This window comes from Ahaetulla prasina, chromosome 1 (genome assembly GCF_028640845.1).
Source record: "Ahaetulla prasina isolate Xishuangbanna chromosome 1, ASM2864084v1, whole genome shotgun sequence".
Taxonomy (NCBI): Eukaryota; Metazoa; Chordata; class Lepidosauria; order Squamata; family Colubridae; genus Ahaetulla; species Ahaetulla prasina.
In genome coordinates, this window is record NC_080539.1 from 122285976 (window position 1) to 122309754 (window position 23779).

Below are 23779 nucleotides of genomic sequence, written 5' to 3' on the forward strand. Positions count from 1 at the left end.
AGGTGGATGGACAGAGCCTTATCTAACTTCGTGTTTTCCAGATATCTTGAGGACAAGTCACAAATTGTAAATTAACACAGAATTCTGGGGAATATAGTCCCAATATCTTGCAAACCAAGCCCTGATTAGGAGTAACACTATTTATTATTTTCAGAATGATAATATTTTCGGTAAAAAACAAAACGAAACAAAAAAATTGCAGAACTAGGCTGCAATACGTGACTTTGGATGATGTCCATAAAAACAACAATAACAACAAAACTTCCCCATAAAATACAACCCCTGCCCCTGCTAGGATAAAAAATTATCCAATCATAAAACAAACGCACACGCACACACACAACAGCAGAGCGCATCTAACTTCCTGACTTACAAAAGGCTAACAAAGTTGAGCCATCTGAATCTCTGGGAGATTGTGGGAAAACGGCATGGTCCTCTAGATGGCATGGTTTGATAGAAAGGACCTTCTATTCGATATAGGTAGTCCTCGACTTACAACAGTTCGCTTAGTGACCATTCAAAGTTACAAGTTACTGAAAAAAAGTGATTTATGACCATTTTTCATATTTATGACCATTGCAGCATCCCCAGGGTCATGTGATTTACATTCAGATGCTTGACAACTGACTCACAATTATGACAGTTGCACTGTCCACTGCATGCGATCGCCTTTTGCGACCCTCTGACAAGCAAAGTCAGTGAGGAAGCCAGATTCACTTAACAGCAGTGTTACTAACTTAACAACTGCAGTGATTCATTTAACAAATGTGGCAAGAAGAGTTGCAAAGTGCGCCAAAAAAATCACTTAACAAAATTCTCACTTAGCAACATAAATTCTGGGCTCAATTGTGGTCATAAGTTGGGGACTACCTGTATGCTCGCTGGACTAGATCTGAGCAGGTTATGACTTTTAGATGCAGGAATAGGTAGGAAATTGGGTTTTTGGCATCCAATGGTTCTCTGGATTTTTTGCTCGGCCAGATTTGCTAGTCTTATATTTTCTTTTAAAAAAAGTTAAAATTAAATTCTCCAAGTAGAATCAAATTGCAGTAATGCAAATGCAACATGCTAACAGCTATTTTACCAACTATTTTAAATCTAAGCTGCTTGTTTGTGTGTGTTTTTACTTCAGCTATAAAAACAATATAATAATAGCTTTAGTGGATCAGCTTCCTTGTGTCATTTCTGAAAATTAGCAGATCTGGTTACCTTAAGAAATGTATCATTGAAGTATCATCTTCCTCCCACTACAGATATTAGCTACATATATCAATATTATCTCATTGAAGGTGTCAGCATTTTCCATGTATACTTTCTACCATGTAGCAAAAGGTACATAGATTTGTTCTCGAATAAAATAATAATAATAATAATAGAAGGAGGAGGTGGAGGTGGAGGTGGAGGTGGAGGAGGAGGAGGAGGTGGAGAATATTTGAGGCTCAATGTTGAAATGTGCAGTTCTTATATCACTCTCTGAGTGTGGTGGTTTGCTTGAAGAAGTTTCATTACTCAAATAGGTAACACCATCAGTGTCAGTGGAGAGAGGGTTTGCTGCCTATTCGTGTATAGTAGCTTGCACTGCCAATTGTGGTGAAAATATGATCAAAACTGAGGCAATGAAACCAAGCTCAGAGGGTACTAAGAATTCCACACAGAATTTTATTATAGAGATATTATGGATATTATGATAATGTTACTTAGTTTGGGTAATGAAATGTCTGCAAGAAAACAACTAAGCTCAGAGAGCACCAAGGACCCCTCATTATGGAGATAGCCGGAATCCTGACTTGGGACTCATCCACAAATTATTCTTTGGGAATGAAGTTTGCTGTTGCCAGAAACAACATGACTCACTTGTTACTTACTTGCTGTTCTGATCTAGGCCTCCCAAGATCATGAAGCAGACTCCTTGTCCTGATAAAACCTCTTTTATTTAGGTTAAAGGGAATTCCTCTCCAGCAAAGTCCTGGCAAACAGTCTTTCATGAGATTTCACAATTACAGACCTTTATCAGGCTTGGAGAGTTGCCAGGCCGATATCTTCCAAACGCCACACTGTAGCAGCAATTACTTGGCAAGAAGTCAGGAACAGATCTTCACCCTAATGAATTGAACTAATTGTCTCCTGCAAACTCCCCTCCCCTTCACTCCTCTTTTTCCCTATGGGAGGGGCCATTCACAGTCCACCTGTGCTTTTACTCCCAAGACGACCCTTGTTCCTTAGCTGTTCCTTTCTCCTGGCAGCTCTGCACATGCGCATATTGGGAACAGGCTCCAGCTGTTATTCTGCCCAACTGATATCAGATTCTGAAGGCAGCTGATAACTATCAGATGGCCCTGGCTCCATCTCTGCCTCCAATGCAGAGCACTCATCAGAGCCTTCTCCAGATTCCAGGACTGGCCCATGTTCCTCCCAAACCTCCTCACTGTCTGAGTCAGCCACCAGTTCTGCTGGTTGCTGGCAGGCCACAACACTTGTGGACCTATATTACTATTGAAAAGCCAATGTAAGCCAATCTACTGTGCTAAGCACGATGTCAGGCCTAGTCTGAGAATGACCTAAACAATCCAGTCAAATTCTTTAAACCTATATTACCCATATCTAGTGGGTATACCCTGGGAGATTCTAGGGAATTACTATCCTAAATCTCTCCCTCTTCCTCGAATCTAGCTCCAGACTCTACTGTCTCTCCTAGGAATGTGTTCCCACCTTCCAGGGAACCTACTGCATTACTGTAATCCATCACACATGACTAACCTATTGATTGGTTATTAAATCAGCCATGTTGTACAAAACATAATCAATGAGTTAGTATACTAAACCAAACCATTCAAAGCACAATGTGACAGTGCAACGTATAAAACCTGTTTTTTTGTCTTCCAGGATGGCAACATATATCACATTTCTATTTTTGGCAAATATTTTAACTTCCAGCCTTTATTTTGTTTGTACCTTGGCGGAGGGAAGAAGGAAATGTTTATCAAATCTTTCTTCCTCATTAGATACATAGAGGCTGCTTTTTTCTCTCCTCTTCCTCTCCCAACACTTAATTTTTCAAAAAAAAAAAGTTTGCCAAGAGCTTTCTTCTGAAAAGTATATATACCATAAGCAGGAACGATGTTTACAATGTTTTTGGCAAGCTAGTATATAAACATAGGAAATGTATAAATCACAAACTGAAAGAAACACAGATAGTGTTTAATACTGATATTTAACACAACCAAATACTTTGGGATGTGCCAAACAACTATTTAAAAAATGTAAGCTTTGCCATTCTACTTTAGTTTACTTTATTCTGAGATCAATGATATTCTACTGTCTTATAATATTTCACACAACCTATTGGGGGGGGAAAAAAGCTATCCAGCAGTTACGTGGGAATAAAGAACCTCTTAGTAACAGACTGACATCAATTTTTAAAATAACATTTTTGTCCAGTCAGATGGACATGATCATCTCCAAAGCATTCAAAAGATAAATGGTTTCTTCAAGAGCTCTGTGAGCCAGATCACGTGTAATAAAATGTTTTGAGTTGATACATTAACTATGAGAAGTCCCTTCTGACAAGATTGTGACAGTACAATGAGCAATATTTACAGCAGATTGCTGTAAACAAATTGATTTGTTTTCAGCACCAAAATCAAGGCTGGGGAATTCTGTTTTGCAAATCTAGGAAATGCTGGTTTCTAAGATCTATTTAGGACATTGTTTCTCCCTATGTTTTGATATGCAGAGTATACCATGTGTATGGCAAAGCTGCCATAAACACAATTCTGAAAGTAAAGGTATTCTAAAAGAGGCAGAAGAGAAGAAAAAGCAGAGGAAGAAAAAGAAAAGGAAGAAAAAGAATAATAATAATAGATAACCTCCAAAAGTTAGACCTCACAGAGATTCAGGTGAGCATTTTAGAATTTTCCTCATTTATACAACCTAGCAATAAATTCTAAGCTTTGATATAAACCATGGAACCAACTCTCACATATTTTACAGAACTGTCTATCTTGTGAAAATGTTACAATTAGTAATCTTCATTTAGGGTGTGTGTGTGTGTGTGTGTGTGTGTGTGTGTGTGTGTGTGTGTGTAAACCAAACAAGTACAATTGATATAACTTATTATAAAGTGATACTTTTGTAAGATAAAATGAATATATTGTTTTTAAGAGATATGTGGAATCAGTAAGTATCTGAATTTTATTCCAGAGACATTACTGATATATATTAATGACAAATCTGAAAAGGTTTCTTCTTCCACACCTTCTTAAACAGACCAACAGAGCTGGCAGGTATTAGACAAAAAGCCAGATACATTTTGCTCTGTCTTATAAACAGCTTGAGCCTGATTGTGAAATGAAAATTAAAAGTGCCACCATCATGGTGGTGGTGACTCCTTAGGAAAGAAATCAGTGGAAGTATTAAATGGGTAGTCATTTGTTTTCAGTTTCTGCCTTTTACCCCTATCACGAGCCCTGGTGGTGCAATGGTTAGAGTGCAGTATTGCAGGCTACTTCTGCTGACTGCCAGCTGCCTGCAATTCAATCTCAAGGTTGAATCATCCTTCCATCCTTCTGAGGTTGATAAAATGAAGACCCAGATTGTTGGGGGCAATATGCTGACACTGTAAACCACTTAGAGAGGGCTGCAAAGCACTGTGAAGCAGTATACGGTATACAGTAAGCCTAAGTGCTATTACTATTACTATTGCTATTAAACCCCTCCAATGAATTGTTTTATAGTAGCAATAGCACTTAAACTTATATACTGCTCCATGGCGCTTTGCAGCGCTATCTAAGACTAAGCGGTTTACAAATGTCAGCATATTGCCCCCATAATCTGGATCCTCATTTTATAGTTAGAAAGGACTGAAGAGTGCTTGATTTCTGGCAGGGAATTTCACAGCATTTAATGCTGCTATTCATATCATAATGTTCAATTGCCGACTCTGAATAAATTGGAACCAAAATGTATGTTAGCCCAGCATGATGCTTCCATTCATGTACCTAACTGCCCACTGAACTCACAATATTACAGCCTGTTGAAGGTCTTGTTATTTAATCTTGGCCTACACAATGCCTCTTATCTACGCTGAGGTATTTCTCCCCCCCACCCTCCACTTTTTTTTTCACATTTTCCCAAGTGATCAAACAAAATAAGTTATTTTACATGTCTACAGGCCTTTTAAGTAATGCATATTTTTGGCTTATTTGTTTTATTTTCTCAAGCCATAGGTTCCTTTCCCATGCTGTTAATAGGAAGGAGGAAATGAAGAAAGCAAAGCACAGTCCCATTTTACTACATGGACTGTGGAAAAGCTTAGTCTTTTCCACAAATACAGTGAAGTGGTGGAAAGTTTGGAACTTATCCAAAAAAATGCCCTACAAGTTTTTCTGCCAAACTTACTTTTCAGTAACGCAGTATTTAAGGCGGATAAAGTGGTTTAATATGTAAGTAATATCCTTCTCATTTATTCAAGGCACTAGCTTGATGTCTCTTCCATCAGACTGAACAGAATTATTAACTTCCCCTATCATGAATTCTTTGGCAAAGATAATGTCAATGAGTTAATTTATGACTTTCAGACACTAGTTTTGTCCACAATAAAAATAAGCAAATATGAATTCATGAAGAAACGTAAATAAAATAAGTGTTTTTGGCAGTGAGTATTTTTTTGGGTGTGTGTGATGAAAGGAGGCTGCTTTAGCAGACAGCAAAACATGAAGAATTTAGTTCTCCAATGGTGATCGTTCCATTTACCAGATACCATCAATCTTTCTATTTTTATAATTTGTTTCCTGAAATATTAAATTTCCTTTTGTTCTGTAACGAAACAGAGAACATTCTTGATAAGCAAAGGAAGAATAAAACAAGTCATTGATATTGTATGATTCTATATTGTTCCCAAAGCACAAAAACTTTAGTAGATAATCAACGGCCATATGTTATGGGATGGTGAATTGTAACATTACTCACCCAAGACATGTGAAAGCACAAATTTAGGATTACAACTTCTAAATGGCTAGAGGAGTTATTTGTCTGTAGTTCTGATCATTTATATAAGATTTTTTTTAAAAAAAAGCCTCTTTGTAATTATATTTTTGATGATTAAAAGTCTTCTCCATCTTCCCAAGAAAATCACAACTTCACAAAATATTATTCAGAAGTATATGTATATGTATGTGTGTATATGTGTACACACACAAAAAAAACCTATTTTAGCTGGAAATAAGCATATGGTCTTCAAACACTTCAAAGACTTTTTCATACAGTCATATTAATTACTTGTGTATTCCAAGTGTCTGATTGTTTGCATATGGAATTATTATAAGTCTGAGACCACAGATAAAAAAACCATATTATCAAATTTAACTTCAGATGCAACACTTTTAAATGGAAATTTTTTACACATTTCCTAATAATCAAATAACCACTAATTAAGATTACAACTCTGTTCTCATTTGTCCCCTTTATTCAGAAATTTAAAAACAGCCTAGTCTTTTTAATTCAAGTTCTACATTAAAAAAATCCATATTAACCAACCTGGCTGAAGCTTTTTGTTATCTTCCAGATGCAAATCAGCTGTTCAAATGAATCATTAACTTCTTGCCTCACACAGATATGACATCCAAGATCTTTTAATAAATGCTTTGCATGAAAATCTCAGTGTTTTTTTTCTCTTTTAAGTATACAATTTCTAATAGAAGATTATCTTTCACAGTATGCTGTGGCTGATTGGCAACAGTAAGTACATGCTAAAAATTTGTCTTTGACATTTAAACTTGAATGTCCCAAGTATTTCAGCTGATAAACATAAATTAGATGAGAGCCATATCATCTGGTTGCACATATGTATTATAACAAATTTAACCTGCAATTTGCATTTACAAGTATAGAAGAGAAGAGAAGAGAATTTTTTATTGGCCAAGTGTGATTGGACATACAAGGAATTTGTCTTGAATGGCAAACCTAGTGAATTTAGTGAAGGTTATTTACACTACAAACTCCACTACATTTTATACTTCGTTATCAAAGGTGACTGTACAGTAGAAAAGGTAGGCGAAAGACACTTTTATTTCCTGTTTTTAATAGTATTTAAATTATGGCTGTATGTACTGTATGTGCATGCATCATAAAATCAAACAGAAATAATCCTAACAAATTAACATCCATTTTGGCACTCATCATTTTCACACTAATTCAGTCCCAAAAGGCTTTCCAGAAAAGCCAAATTGTGATAGACTGCTAGAAGAAATGAGAGTGGAATCTACCCTCTCCTATTCTAGAAAAGAAGAAGTCTCAGAACACTTAGCCATATGCTCTTGATAGGGTGAAACCAGTGGTGGGATTCAAATAATTTAACAACCGGTTCTATGCCCAACTGGGTGGGCATGGCCATGGTGGGCGTGGCCAGGGGGTGTGGCAGGCAGCCCCTGGCCTCCTACAACCCCCTGGAAGCAAAACGGGCCGCGGGGGGGGACATGCCTCCCCATGCCTCATTTTGGGTCTAGTAGGCCTCACTGAAGCCTCCTGGGAGCAAAAATGGCCATGGGGGAGTGCACCGCCCACCCCATGCTCCATTTTGAGCCTAATAGGCCTCCCTGCAGTTACGTGTGAGTCAATATGGGGTGTGTGAGGACTCGTGGAAGGGGTGGGATGGGGCAGGGCAGGGCAGAGCCAGCAATTTAACTACCTTAACCGGCTGAATCCTACCACTGGCTGAAACCCAGAACAGATATTTTCTGGATTCTTGTACTGCACAGACAGAATCTATCTGTAAAGGCAGTTTCACGATGTAATGGTACGTGGGAATGAGTTTGAATTTGAGACAGGAGGAAGTGCTGCAGACAGAACAGTGGTCAGAGCAACAGCAGCTGAGCCTGCAGCAGGAATTTGAGCATAACAAACATCTCAGAAGGACTCTCTCTAGTTTTGTGGGCTCTAATGGCAATGTGGGAGATATGTGCTTTCAGACTTCCAAAAGTTCTGTTCATGTCACCTTACAATAAATTAGAGTTAGTTCAGCTGGGTGTGCTTCTTGTTTAGACTATTTTCCAAAGCTGATGTCTCCTCTCTGGCCACTTTACTCAGCAGGGCGAAGTCCTACATAAACCATATGCGGCAGAGTGAACATCACTAAGTGTGCTATATACTTGCTTAAGATCCAGAGACTCAAATATTTCCTAGGTAACTTTCCAAGTTGTCACCTGTGCCACCTCATTAAATTACAAACATCTGGCTTTCAACTCAAAGTAGATACAAGTATTATCCATGAAATGACATTTATGTCATATTAATTCTTATGAATTTAAGGCATGGATTTATCACAAATTTTACTGTGTTGCAGTTAATCCAGCATTTCCATTTTCAAATGTACTATAAAGGATAGGTATATTTTTCTCCCAAAATAATGTGCATGACATTAGAAAGCAACAAATGAGGCATTCTAATTTTTTTGTGGCTCCACTGGGGAAAGATAAATGTTACAATAATCTAACTGTCAAGCAGTTCTGAACAATGTTATTCATTCTAGCAGACAGTAGCCCAACAGAAGCAGCAGGAACCATATAGATGTAATGCTTTTCCACTAGTAGATAACTTACCTAAAAGGTTCCTTTGCTAAATCTGAGGACAGAACTAGCTGTGTAGCTGTTACTGAGTAATATTCCCAGTGGAGCAATTAAGTACAAGCAAAAGTCTAATAAACCAGATAGCTAGAATTCTGACAAATAAACTTCTCTCCTGATACTGCTTTATTTGCTGCTGCTTTATTGAACAACTTTTTTTTCTTGATCTCACATGTAAATCAATACAGGCGCCTGACATTCAAACCATAAGCAACTAAAAAAATTAAAAAATCAAGTACTTAGGACAATCTGATTTCTCAAATATGGTGACTGAAAAAACTGCATTGCCAAACAATGCAACAAAGGGATGCAAGACAACTGAATACATCTATGGTTACTGAGCACGTTTTAAGGAAGTTTAAGCATGTGTCATGCCTATCAATTAAATGAAATTAAACATGGATTTTGTCAACAGAGTTAAATTACATTTAACTTATGTTCTCATTGTCTTTGTGAACATGTAACAATAATTTAAATCCTGTCTCTCTACATAAGAGGAAATGGGGTTGTTTTATTTTTCAAAATGACTAATACTTGTATAATTAGTCGCTCAGATCACTAATTTATCTAAGAATCAAATATAAATGCAACACAGCTGTCTACTTTGTTTTCACAGTAGCTAGTGGCAGTATAAAAAACATTACAGACTTGAAAAGCTAGAAGTTCAGATTGATCATTTCAAATGTCTCAAGATGTAGCAGAATAGCTCATGTCTCTAGTTTTGTCCAGAAATCTGATCTCTTTTGTTCCAAGTTCAGAACACTTCAGAGCAAAATGTAGTGTTTGATGGTTTTGCAGGTTCTGACTACAAATATTTTAAATGTTAAAAACAATTCTCAGGTCACCACAGATTCCATTATTTCAACACTCTTATCATTGACTGCAGTTAGACTTAGAACAGGCTGGTGAAACTGAGAAACACTGGCTAATTTTCTAGTTCCCCTATTAATAAAACTTTTTAAAAGATACTTTTAAAAATGACATGCAATTGATTTTATCCTTTTTTAAGAGGGGGTAAACTGCGGTAATAAATAAAACCTATATTCTAATCCCAAAACTGATAGATATACAGTATAGGCTACTGAGTATATATGCAGGAAAAAAATGTAAATTTAGGCCTCAGACTATCAGGAATATCATACAACTTAATCGCGCCAATTGCCCTCATATTAATCTTTCAAAGTACAGTTTACTGCAAGTCACAGCTAAGTATATGTAATTAAGATGACCCCAGGCTCTGAAGACTCATTAATTTAGTTTTTCTTGCTAATTGCTTTTAGCTATCATCAGATATAGTTACCTAGTTTCATTTTATACTGATATAAATCAGTTTTTCCTTCTTTTTAATGCCATATTGTAACATTTACTTTGGTAGCTGAATATCAATGATAACATAAGATATTTTGCCGGCTGAAAAATGTTAGAATAATCAATAGAATATTCCTTTTATTTTAGTTTCTAATATACAGTGTTCGTTTTTGCAATACCATTTGTTCCAAAATGCGGAACATCTTTTTGGATGAACAAAATTTGGTATAGCTTTGAGCATAAATTCAAATGTTATTAAGCTTTTTTGACTGCCTTAAATACTATGATAGTAATTACTTAACAAATTTACAATGAACAGAATTTATGGTTTTGATGGATACCCTTGATTGTTTAGCAAAATATATTATTATTTTATGTAAGTACAAAGAAATACAGTATGTTGCTGGGAATAAATATCTATACCTAATATGTCTCTGGAAAAAAATTATCATTTTTATGCTAGATGATAGGGACGGGGAAGGGAGAAGAAATCTAAAATATATATAACTTTTCAAAAACCAAAAATCCCTATCCCAAGAATAATTCAGTGTAATATACAGACTGTGATTTATAGATTAATTATAGATTATTAGTGAACATTTTAAAGGTACAGTGTTAGGATGAATAGCTACAAACCCCCCCCCCCACGAAAATCTAATAATCAAAAGAATGTCCAAAAACCTAGATATGTAAAGCTAAGACTCACGCTTTGACATATCCCAAAACTACTTACATATGATAGTTCATTGTATAATCTTTATGCTGAATGCCAAGCTATTTCTTATGTGTTTTCTTTCTAACATACCATTATTAAAACTGTTGGCTTGGTAGTGAAAAGCTTTATTCACTGGATGATTCTGAGCAGGACACATAAGATTCCGACAAGATGATATGCAGGCTGAAAGCCATTTTTGTGAACAGATAATTTATGGATCTATCTCCAAACATAAAGGAGAGAATGTTGAGAGCCACAGCACACATATCAGATGGGAACCAGTTTGAGTGTGTCAACATATAACAACCAATTCAACTGATCACAAAGAGAAAGAGAGAGAGAGAGAGAACAAAGTAACTTATTCAATACTTCAGCTATGGCTTCATTTTTAGACCACACAATCAGATTTTAAGGCAAAAATAATCAACAAGTGGGAAGGGAATCACTCTAAACACAATTGTGATTTCTGACCAGGTGTTAAATACATTGTGTAACATTTTAAAGCACATTATTGTCCATCTTTAATGAAAATTGACTCTCCCATTAAAAGCTCTTCTTTCTTGAGTGAGGCAGCTGAACTGTTCATTAAAAAAGAATCTAATGTATGTTTGAGTTGGTTTCTTTCCATGTGTCCAGAAGTCACAATTTTATGTCAACAAACACCTGGCTATGTGGCATTTAACTAATTGGCACTAGCTAGATGCACACCCATTAAACAGATTTTTATGCTAATGTGTTTTTTTCAAATAGTCAGCCACTGGTAGCATTAGGATAAATCAATTTCCCAGGGGATAGGAAATTGAAACAACTTTCTTGCTATCACATGTTCCAATTAAGTAGAGGCAGATAGTAATAATAATTTATATTTACAAGCATTGTTCTGGATTTATTTTACATAAACAATATTTGGAATGACAGTGTACTTGCAATAGATAGCATTCAGTGATAGACAGTAAAAGGCTGACCTTTGATAGGGCAATAAATAATTCCACTTACAAAACACATTAGGAGTTCCTAAATGTCCTTGTGTATATAAAGAATGCTTTCTGAAACCTACTGAGCAAATAATCTAAAGATAGAATTGTGACCCTTTTGGTTTTCTTTAGCATTTATGAAGTTTTAATGTTGCACTGCAGCATTTTTCCCCCCTCTCAATTCTATGTGAGGCGGACCACTTCACAATTATATTGTTCTGTGGAGTGCAAGATTTAGTCAGAGGTGAAGAGCTGATGTTTCTCAGGAGTCCCTTAGCCACATGCTCCTTCCTTGCTCTGTTAACAGGGAGTCTTGGAAGACCTTCATCTAACCCTTATGTGGTAGAAAATACAGTGCTTATGTTTACTGCTATCTGACCAGAATTCTTGATGTTTCGGTTTCCTAATTTTATGCCACCATTATAATCATCCCAACAATAACTGAAAATTAGTGCTACTCTTGGCAATTGCCACTGCTATTTATGTTACTATTCCCATATTAATTATATTGCTAACACTTTATTGTATTTTATGACTACTTTTTAATCTTCTCAGAAATTTTAGGTGTGTGTATTCTATCTGGCCTAAGCTTTTTTGTTATTGTACTTATATTTTATACAGATTCAAGAATCTGAAATTTAAAGTTTTCAGCCAACTGAAGATGTGCCTGAAATGTATTTAGGAGGAAAATTATTGTGGACAATCACAAAGGGTTCAGCAGTCATACAACCAAATCCCAACACTTTACTTTAACCAACTGAGAAGTTATTTGGATAAGAAATTACATATAAAATATCAATAGCCAAGAGAAGGACTGAACTGGAATATGACTTTTTTTTTTAAGGTAGCTAGTGTTTTATTTCATGTGTACTGGAACCATATATTTATTTATGCATTTACATGCACATATTTTCTCTAAAACTTCAAGGTAGTTGACATGGAATTGAGTCGCCTTTATTTTAACCCCACCACAATACTGTGGGGTAGCTTAGGCCTAAAGCATAAGAACTTGAAGGAATCAAGTAGGAACTTGAATCTGAATTTCCCAATCAATTTCTAACACATTCATACATTCATTCATACATCCATACATCCATACATATACTGTACATATATAAACATTCATATGCATGCATACAAAGAGCACCTAGATAAGCACACATAAATGCAAATTCATAGTATCAACTATATTTCTCCTGAAGCCTCCTCTTTAGAAACTGTAACAACAGCAACAATGGTTGTAAGAAGATAGGTACCTATGCTGAACAGGTAGCTGGGGCTGAAGAATCCTGATCTGGAGACAATGAAGGGAGATGAGATTTGGGTCCTTGATCAGGAGCAAAGAGGGAGAAGAAAGGCTGAATCCTACAATAGGAAAGGCATGGCTTAAAATGCAAGAACAAGAAGAAGGGGAGCTTCATCCTGAACTGGAAGGCTACAGAAGAGGTGGCCTGTTATGATGATTATAATGCCTGAGCACCAGAAAGAGGGAGAATGAAAGAGCAGAAAATGATGGGACATGGAGGAGAAGAGGCAGAGAACAGGACAACCAGAGTGTGAGAGTAGAAGGAGGTGTGGAATGGAAAGAGGAGGAAGATGGTTGGGAAAGTGTTGTCCAAGCCACTTTAGCAAAGAATGAAGAATTGCTTTACTTGTTTTTAGAGTCTAGCTAGACTTGGCATTTAATGTCTATGAGCCATGTTTGTCTAGGAGATACCAGACATGGTCATCTTGGGCAGACCTCATAAATAGAGCACCAGGAATAAGTTTACAGGAGCCACAAAGACAGAAAAACCTATACTCCTTAGAGCTAACCAAATGTTGAGAAATAAAATATTATTTTATATGTGAAACTAGATTTTGGATCTTACAAACAATTCTTTCTTAAAATTTACTATCTGAAAGCTATTTTTAATTTCACAGAAAATTCTTCATTGAAGGTTTTACAGAAATCCCTTCTACTGAGTAAGTAACTTCCTTTTTAACCTATAAATCCTTTCTGGTTATAGTATGTAACTTAAATATAGCTAAGCAACATGGCAATATCTTTGATTTCTATGTTAATAATGATGCAGTACCTCATATTTTTAAGTACCATATTAACATTGTCTAATTAATTTCCAAGGCATGCTGTGAGGTAGACTGGAGAACAATTTGTATATTACTACAATAGTTTGTGAAACAAAGACATGAAGAGAAGTTTAAGAAGTTACATAAATTCCATCAAGCTTTCAATACTCAGGAGCAGAATTATAACAGGATTTTTCACAAGTGAAGCAATGGTGGGTTCTTTTCTTTTTTACTTATATGCGACCATGCAAAAAATTCACTCTAGACAGGAGTACTTTTTTTGTAATGGAAAATGTTTAAATGTTAGGCTGCTTATTAAAATATATAAAAAGCTACTATTTTTTTACACCTATTAAAAATTATATGACAAACAGGTTTTCTACACCGGAATAAAGTCAGGGATGAATTAAGAAGTCAGTACATTTTTTTTTCCATTCAAAAGTGTATGAACTGAAAGGTCAAAAGTTTTTTCTTCTTTCTAACATTAAACATAAAGTGTTAGCAACAATATTTGTGACATGCCTTTATTGACCAATTCTCAAACTACAGTGTTCATACACATGGCCCAAATGTGAATCAGTTCATTAGAAAGCTTTCCTTTCCAGTGCAAAATCAATTCATGTAGCTAGAATACCTCAGACAAAGGTTTTAAAATGTCATTGTACTAAAATCAAATAGCAAGATCCTCCTAACAGAAAAGCAACTGAACTCAAGAGATTTATCTCTCCACATTTAAACAAAATAAGAGGAATTCTTTGGTATTCTCTCTCTTCCCTCATTCCTAGAAAGAACAAATCTCTGTACCTGCAGTGCTCAATTTACTAAGAAATACTGTATTTTTCGGAGTATAAGACACACCTGAGTATAAGACGCACGTTAGTTTTTGGGGAGGAAAATAAGAAAAAAGATGATTGACAGGTGGATCGGCCTCCCAGAATACCCCCAGTCAGCTCTTCCCAGAGGTGAATTTTAGCAACAGGTTTGTTCCTTGGTTGTGAGCTCTGTGTCTTGCTTTTGTGTGTGTGTGTGTGTGCGTGTGTGCTTTTTTTTTTTGCCTCAGAAACTTCTGAAACTCCATTTCAGAAAAAAAAAAAATCTGCCTCTGAAAGCCTCCGAAACAGCTTCCGAAAAAAAGCCTCTGAAGTTCTGTTCGGGCCTCTGTTTGGGGGCTTCTTTTCTGAAGCTTTGTTTCTGTTGCTTTTTTCAGCCTCTGAAACCTCTGTTTGAGAAGCTGGGTGGGGTTACATTCAGAGTATAAGACACATCCAGATTTTCACCTTCTTTTTTGGGGAAAAAAGGTACATCTTATACTCTGAAAAATATGGTACATTAATTTTCTCAAGGAACTTGATGTTTAATGCTGCCACCTTGTCCCATTCAAAAAGACTGAGATCTGTGTTTCCTTTAAGCCCTTATAATGTTTATGAGACATTCATTTGTCTTATAAGCTTTTACTTCGCCTCACTGAGATACTCCATCCAAAAGAAATAAGGTACCACTAAGCTCTTTATGACAAGAAATTATCCTCATTTATAAAATCATCCTCTCTTGTTTTGAAAGCATGCTTTATATTTATAGACTGGTTCTAGTGATAAAGCTTCATATAAGAAATCTTAAAGACCCAGTTTTTCCATCAAGTCTTGGATCCTGATGTTGTGTGTGAGCCATTAATGGACTGTGTTGTCTGCAATGGTTGTTAGTGATATTGTGGTTGTTTAGTTATTATTTCTGTTATTTATAATTTTGTTTATTGTTTTTATTTCATTTTTCTTAGCTGCCCAGAGTCATATACTTGATATGGTTGTCTATATAAATTTAATAAAGGAAAGATTCCTTCCTTCTAGTAAATCTCATATTCACCATCTTTTATGCTGGGAAGGGTAATCTTTGACCCAAACAGCACATGTGAACATCAAAGTGCTATGTTGTATGTCTCCTAAGCCTTTTTGTATCACACCAAGAACCAGAATGGCATGCTTAAATCATTCATTCATTCATAGCACTTAAGATGGCAATTAAATAAGTTTAATTTTGGTCTTAGCGGGCATTTAAACGTTCAGTTAATATTCATCCAACTCCTTCTTCCAGAGAGAAAAGAACAGTTCAGAAGCTTCCAACTAAGTAAAAAAAACCTCTATCCCTCTTTATAATTCTAATCTCTAATGATGAGTATAGAACATGTAACTAAATGGCATATGACGTCTCTCTCTTTTTTCTATCCTATCCATTCCTTTTATTACTATCAGATTTTACAGGTTTAATATATCTATGGACCATTTCGTCTCTTGAACCACCACACATGGACTCTGTCCCACCACATACTAAGACCAATTTTGTTCTTACATGCAAAATACAAATGTAGAAGCATTCCTCATATAAGAGCAACCTATAGCTGTGCATAAGAATGAATGCACAATATGAGACAAGCCGCCAACAATTGTAATATTCTTGCCACTGCAAAACATATAGCTAAGAGAAAGACATAAGAAGACTTCCTTGAAAACTTTTGCCTTACACCACTGGCTCCCTACTTGAGTACAAAACGCAAAACATTCATTATTTTGTGGCTGAATAGACAGGCTCCAATGATAGCTCCTAGGAACCAATTAAAGAGGTTAACTGAGCCATGAGACTCCATAAATGAATCCAATTCCTTTTTTCTTTATTTCCAACCAAAGCTCTGACATAAAGCCAGGAGAGAAATGCATAAGCTCTGCGAACTTATATAGTGACAAATGACTGTATTACCAATACCAATAATGGGTCTTTCTTATCCAGACACAGGGAAGTTCAATGAGATTCCTATTGTCTTATAACATTATGAAAAAAGAGAACATGAGGTGTCTCAGCAATATAAACACAGTGTATTAAAAAAAAGGAAGTGGTCTAGTACTAGCATTGACTCTTTATTTTGAAAGCAAATTCTGACTCCTCCTTGGGTCTTTTTCCAAACACAAATATTTAATTATAAAAATCTCAGCACAAAAATAAAAGGATGCAGTAAAGTTTGTAGTGGCTGAAATTCTCAAAAAGAGGACATGGTGTTGATCAGGATTCTGATAATTATGACAATTGGTCAAAAGGTTGAAATGACAGAAATAAATTTCAGGCCTTAGCTGGCCTTTAGCTTTAGGGTTGTGGAAATTCCCATAAGAAACGACAAGCCTGTGGGTTAAACATACAGTATGATCAAAACCACATAAGGTATAATGAATATTTTTATAACTTCTATACCCGTGATAGTGAACCTATGACACGTGTGCCACAGGTAGCATATGGAGCCCTCCCTATGGGCACACGCGCAATAGCCCAGCTCAGCTCCACCCTGCATGCATGCATGTCTCCTGCCGGCCAGGTGATTTTTGGGTCGCTGTTGCACATGCGTGAGGGGTGTGGGGGAGGGCGTGGGAAGTGCAGGGGAATGGCCCCTCCCACAGCCCATTTTGGGCCTAGCAGGTTTTCCTGCTGCCTCCTGGGACCAAAAACAGCAACCGCCAGTGGTCCATTTTTGGTCCCAGGAGGCTGCAGGGAGGCCTACTAGGACCAGAACGGGGCAGGGGGAGGGGTTGCATGCATATGTGGGGGGGGCAGGGGAGCATGGGGGGTTGCATGCACATGCATGTGGGGGCAGGGCACGGGGGCCGTGTGTGCATTGCATTATGGGTGCAGCCACTTTCAGCACACAATGACAAAAAGGTTAGCCATCATTGTTATATTCCTTATCTACTGCATGCTGACTTCCTCTTATATAACTAAGTAAAGATAAGAAATCTATATAGACTTGCTTCAAACTACATTCAGGGTTCTTTTATGAGAGGTCACTTTTTTTTCCAGCTGAATAAGTGTGTCCATTTATGAAGAGAGATCTCAGTTTGCATTGAGCCACATCTGATCTCTGCTCCACAATGGATGAAATGCCATCAATGCACACATGCATATATATAGATGAGTTGCCAGGGCATACTCACTGACTATCTAATTTTAGCATTTAGGGTTCACATCAACTCAGGAATTGCAGTATAAATGATGCATTTGACAGCACAGTTTTCTTTCTAGCTGTCCTATAGAGCTGTTACATGCACTGTACTGTTTCTGTGGGTATAGGAATACATCGATTGGTTTGTTTATTTGTTTGTTTGTTTGATTGATTGATTGTTTTATTCATTCATTCATTCATTCATTCATTCATTCATTCAGAAAACCTTTATAGGTATTTGTCTTATACATAACAATACATGATTCACAGCAAGAATGATGATCATTTGCTATTCCATCATGGCTGCATAACACTAGAAAAGGGAAGGCCAGCAGCTTATCAACACAACCTCAAACCAGAAGCATGAATATAGAGATCCTTTTAATATAGTTCATTTTAGCATTTGCTCCAAACATTCATAATGTATGGCTGAGGTATATGGTTCGGTCAGGTACATAATCTCACCAAGCTGTTCAAGTCATTTGTCGGAGTATTAAAGTGGACAGTTATACTTTACTTTTCAGATCCAGAAACTAAGATAAAATCCGAAACTGAGACATAAAGGAGAACTTCTATCTTAGTGAAGAGTTAGACAATCCAAGATACAAAAGAGGAAAATATGAAATCATATCAAATATTTGACAAGTGTAGGTTAATTGGTGTTCATACCGTCATAAATCCATCCAGCAAACCTGAATCGGGTTTTGGAGGAGCTTGCAACCGTTCCATGGACCACTTTTCAATTATGGACACCACCTGGGTATTTTCTGTATTTAGAATCCTGAAACCAGTCATGTTTACTCCACTATACCGATAAGGCTCCACATCAAGAGCAAAGAGGTCCTAAAGAAAAGGAGAAAATAGTTTTAGATACTTTCATCCATACATAATCTCTCCATTTCCAAACATTTTTCTCCTCTCATGCGTAACAAGGATAACAAAACAATATGTTTGTGTACTTTCTGAAGTGTTTGACAACCATATGTGATACCAATACAGCTGCGAATTAAATTATTTGATAATAATGCCCAATGAAAATCTCAAATGTGTGGTACTTGTAAGATGTGTCCACATGTGCACTAAGCCATAACAAAACTCCAAAGCTAGTAACATGGCCATTTATAGTTTGTTAAAGAAAGTCACTGAGCCACAACCTTTGCTATTTGCAAACAATCCATGAATCTTCATTACCCAAAGATTGTGTAAGAATTCTGCTCTAATAAATCTTTTTACAAAGTTTTGGTTGTAATGTGTATGTTAGGAAACAAAAGGAAGTTCCTAAGCCAAACAAACTCAAACCTGTATAATGCACATGTTACTTATTTACTTACACAAGCCAAGTATGTGATGAAATTTGTGATATGATACAAATTCCATCTCTTATAAACTTGTGTGCAATCTTATGATACGAGAATCAAAAGGTGGATTTTATGATGGAGCATCTACATATTTTGTCACTTTGGTGTCATAATTACTAACTTCAGGCTTGTCTGCATTTATAATATTTCTCTCCTGCTCCCCTTAACAAATGGCTTAAGAGAAATAATAGAAAGTTTATTTTTATTTTTTTATAAAAAGTTTTATTTTTACATTCATATCCAACAACTCATCCAATGTACAGTCATATACAATTAGTCGGGCTTGCCCAGTCACCACCCCTTCCTTTTAATTCTCTTCCTTCTTCTACCTTCTTCTACTTTCCAGCCTTCCTCCCCTTCTCTTATCTACAACCTCTCCTCTGTCTACCCTATACCTTCCTTCTCCCTCTTCTACCCCTCATCCTTCCTCTTCTCCCTCTTCTCCTCTTTCCTACCTCCTACTCTCTCCTCCTTTCTCCCTCCCCACTATTCTAAAATGGTAGCTCGACCCTACATTAATCATTTATTTATTATTTATTTATTTTATTTTATTTATTTAAATTTCTAGACCGCCCTTCTCCCGAAGGACTCAGGGCGGTTTACAGCCATATAAAAAACAATATACAAACATTAAAATAATTTAAAATGAAATTTAAATTTAGGCTATTCCTTAAAACCTGTTTAAAATTCCCAATTAAAATTATCAGGCCAGTCCTGTGCGAAGAAACAACCATGTTTTCAGCTCACGTCGGAAAGTCCGGAGATTGGGGAGTTGGCGAATAACAGGTGGTAATTTGTTCCAGAGGGTTGGAGCCCCCACAGAGAAGGCCCTCCCCCTGGGGGTCGCCAGCCGACATTGTCTAGCTGACGGTACCCCAAGGAGGCCCACCCTATGGGAGTGCACTGGTCACTGGGAGGCCGTTGGTCGCAGTAGGCGGTCCCGTAAATAACCAGGTCCCGTGCCATGAAGCGCTTTAAAGGTGGTAACCAATACCTTGAATTGCACCAGGAAGATCACCGGAAGCCAGTGCAGCCTATGCAGGAGTGGTGTTATATGGGAGCCTCGACTTGCTCCCTCTATCACCCGCGCAGCTGCATTCTGGACCAGCTGAAGCCTCCTGGTGCTCTTCAAGGGGAGCCCCATGTAGAGAGCGTTACAGTAGTCCAGACGGGAGGTGACAAGGGCATGAGTGACCATGCATAGGGCATCCCGGTCTAAGAAGGGACGCAACTGGCGAATCAGGCGAACCTGATAAAAAGCTCCTCTGGCGACGGCCGTCGTTTAATCTTCCAACGACAGCCATTCATCCAGAAGAACGCCCAGATTGCGAACCTTCGCCGTGGGGGCTAATGACTCGCCTCCCACAGTCAGCGATGGAATCAGCTGATTATACTGGGATGCCGGCATCCACAGCCACTCGGTCTTGGAAGGGTTGAGCCAGAGCCTGTTTCTCCTCATCCAGACCCGCATGGCATCCAGACACTGGGACATCACTTTGACGGCTTCGTTGGGGTGGTTTGGGGTGGAAATGTACATCAGCGTACAGCTGGTACTTCACCCCAAAACCACGGATGATCTCACCCAGCAGCTTCATATAGATGTTGAACAAGAGGGGTGAGAGGACCAATCCCTGTGGCACTCCACATAGTAGGCGCCTCACGGTCGACCTCTGCCCCCCCCACCAACACCGTCTGCGAACTGCTCAAGAGGAAGGAGGAGAACCACCGAAAAATAGTGCCTCCCACCCCTAACCCCTCTAGCTGCAGCAGCAGGATACTATGGTCGATGGTATCAAAAGCCGCCGAGAGATCCAATAGGACCAGGGCAGAGGAACAACCCCTGTCCCGGGCCCTCCAGAGATCATCCACCAATGCGACCAAAGCTGTCTCTGTGCTATACCAGGTCGGAAACCTGACTGGAACGGGTCCAGATAGACAGTTTCATCCAGGTACAGAGGGAGCTGATATGCAACCACACTCTCAACAACCTTCACCACAAAGCGAAGGTTGGAGACCGGATGGTAGTTCGCTAAAACAGCCGGGTCCAGGGAAGGCTTCTTGAGGAGGGGACTCACCACCGCCTTTTTCAAGGCAGCCGGAAAGACACCCTCTCTCAAAGAAGCATTAATAATTCCCTGAAGCCAGCCTCATGTAACCTCCTGTGTGGCCAGTACCAACCAGGAGGGACACGGGTCCAGTAAACATGTGGTTGCTCTCAGCCTCCTCAGTATCCTGTCCATGTCCTCGGGAGCCACAGGATCAAACTCCTCCAGCTGACAACCTCAAGACCTGCCCCCGTCCCCCCGTCTGAATCTACCCAGTCTGTGTCCAGCCCCTCCCGAATCTGAGCTATTTTATCGTGCAGATACTGTCCAAAATCCTCAACACAACCTTGCAAGGGGTCCTCCCTGGCCCCCTGAAAAAGAAGGGAGCAGGTCACCCTAAACAAGGCGGCTGGGTGATTATCTGCCGATGCGATGAGAGCGGCAAAATATCCCCATTTTGCCGCCCTTATCGCCACTAGATAGGTCTGAATATGAGACCTTACTAGTGTTCGATCAGAGTCGGAATAGCTGGCTCTCCAGACACTCTCCAGGCGTCTTTTCCAGCACTTCATCTCTCTCAGCTCCTCGGAAAACCAAGGAGCCGGTCGAGAATAGCGCCGGGTCAGAGGCCGCAAAGGCACGACTCAGTCCAAGGCCCCCGCCACCACCCTTTCCCAGGTGGTGACGAGTTCCTCCGCCAAGTCGTGGGCCAGGGCCTCAGGAAAAGGCCCAAGCTCCATTAGGAACCTCTCCGGGTCCATCAGGCGCTTGGGACGGAACCAACGTATTGGTTCCGACTCCCTGTGATGGGGATAGGTGGTTCAAAGATCCAGTCGAAGAAGAGAATGATCAGACCATGACAAGGGTTGAACGACTAATTCCCTTACATCTAGATCACTCAGCCACTGTCCAGAGACAAAAATTAAGTCCAGCATGTTTCCTCCAATGTGAGTGGGACCATCAACTAATTGGATCAGGTCCAAGGCCGTCAGGGAGGCCTTGAAATCCTGAACTGCTGCCGATGCCTCGCCGAGCGATGGCAGGTTGAAATCCCCCATAACAATAAGTCTGGGGGTATCAACCGCCAGCCCGGCTATCACCTCCAGCAGCTCAGGCAGGGCTGCTGTCACACCGCAGGGAGCCAGGTACGCGATCAGCAGGCCCACCTGTATCCCACGACCCCACTTCACAAAGAGGGATTCACAGCCGGCTATCTGTGGTACAGTGGCCTCCCTCGGCTGCAGATCTTCGTTAATAACAACCGCCACCCCCCCACCCCTATCCTGGGTCCTCGGCTGATGGAACGCACAGAAACCCAGTGGGCACATTTCTATAAGGGGTACCCCCCCTTCCGTGCCCAACCAGGTCTCTGAAATGCCAAAAAGGTCCATACCCCCCTCCTGTATGAGATCGTAAATGAAGGGGGGTTTATTTACAACAGACCTGGCATTGCATAGCATCAGCCGGAGATCCAGGCTCTGAGGTACCTGGCCACCCGAGATACGGGAAAAGTCAGAGGGACTGGAGTGCGAGACCATTTGCAAATAACGATCCCGCACTCCCCGAACATGATACGGTCCCCTGCTTCTGCCATATCTGCCCCTCCCAGTTACAGTGCCAATGGAAAAGCTATCTGATGAACGGGCACCCACCTCTATCCCCGTCTCCGGACCTATACTATCTGCGACGCGAGCACTCGCAGGATCTGGCCAACCCTTTATCCCACCCACCAACCCAAACCCATCATTTTCCTCCCACCCCTTAAAACTCCCCTTAAAAATCCCCTTAAAACACTTAATTAAAAATCCCCTAAGCTTCCTATTTTTAGCATGCCACCTCTTGGGATTCCAAAACCTGTCCTCAAGGTGGGCCCTCGATAACGTGGAGGGCCAAACCTGTGAGAGAGGGGAATCTCACAGGCCAAGAAGGTCAGCCGCTGAAAAAGTCCGCATGATGAAAACCCGGCGGGTAGTCCCATCCTAGCCGGTCGAGATGGAGCCGCCAGCTCTCTGGGTGGGAACAATCGATAGAAATCAGTCTCAGGCGGCAGATGGTATAGTCACCACCTTATCCAGTCACTCGCCACCACAACAACCAACAATCATATTTATACTTCTTCAATAATCCCTGTACATTAACCATCACTCCATCCTCTACCCTCAACCCCCCCAGTTCCCCTTCCCCCGACTTCCCCAGTTCCCCCACCCCCGACTTCCCAGAACAAAATGCAGGGTATCAAAACTAACAATCATAATCGAAAATAAATCTTAAATTATAATCTCTAGTCACTCCACACATAATCACACTCTCAATTCCCCTCTCCTTCAAAAATATATCTAATACAAAATATTTCCTAAATTTACTCATATGCTATTTGATATTTTTTTTATCTGATACTTATTTTGAATATAATCAATCCACATTTTCCATTCTAAAATATATTTTTCTTGTGTATAATCTTTCAAATAAGCAGAAACTTTTGCCATTTCTGCCAGATTTGATACTTTGAGTGTCCATTCTTCAATTGTAGGTAATTCTTCTTTCTTCCAATATTGAGCAATCAAAAGTCTTGCAGCTGTTATTAAGTTCAAAATCAATTTAGTCTCTATCGCTGTACAATCCATAATTATTCCTAGTAGAAAGAACTGTGGAGTAAACTTAATCTTCTTTTTCAGAATGTTCTGCATGATCCACCATACTTTAATCCAAAATGCT

At 39.0% G+C, this 23779-nt stretch overlaps 1 protein-coding gene across 3 annotated transcripts in view; it reads right to left on the reverse strand.

Annotated features, from left to right (window-relative positions):
• The window catches only part of GRIK2 (glutamate ionotropic receptor kainate type subunit 2), a 510695-nt gene that overhangs the window by 235736 nt on the left and 251180 nt on the right, over positions 1-23779 (reverse strand). For all 3 annotated transcript variants that reach the window (XM_058174749.1, XM_058174739.1, XM_058174730.1), the window contains exon 6: positions 18331-18504. In XM_058174749.1, the coding sequence (XP_058030732.1) occupies positions 18331-18504 (174 nt within the window). The remainder of the gene's footprint in view (positions 1-18330; positions 18505-23779) is intronic.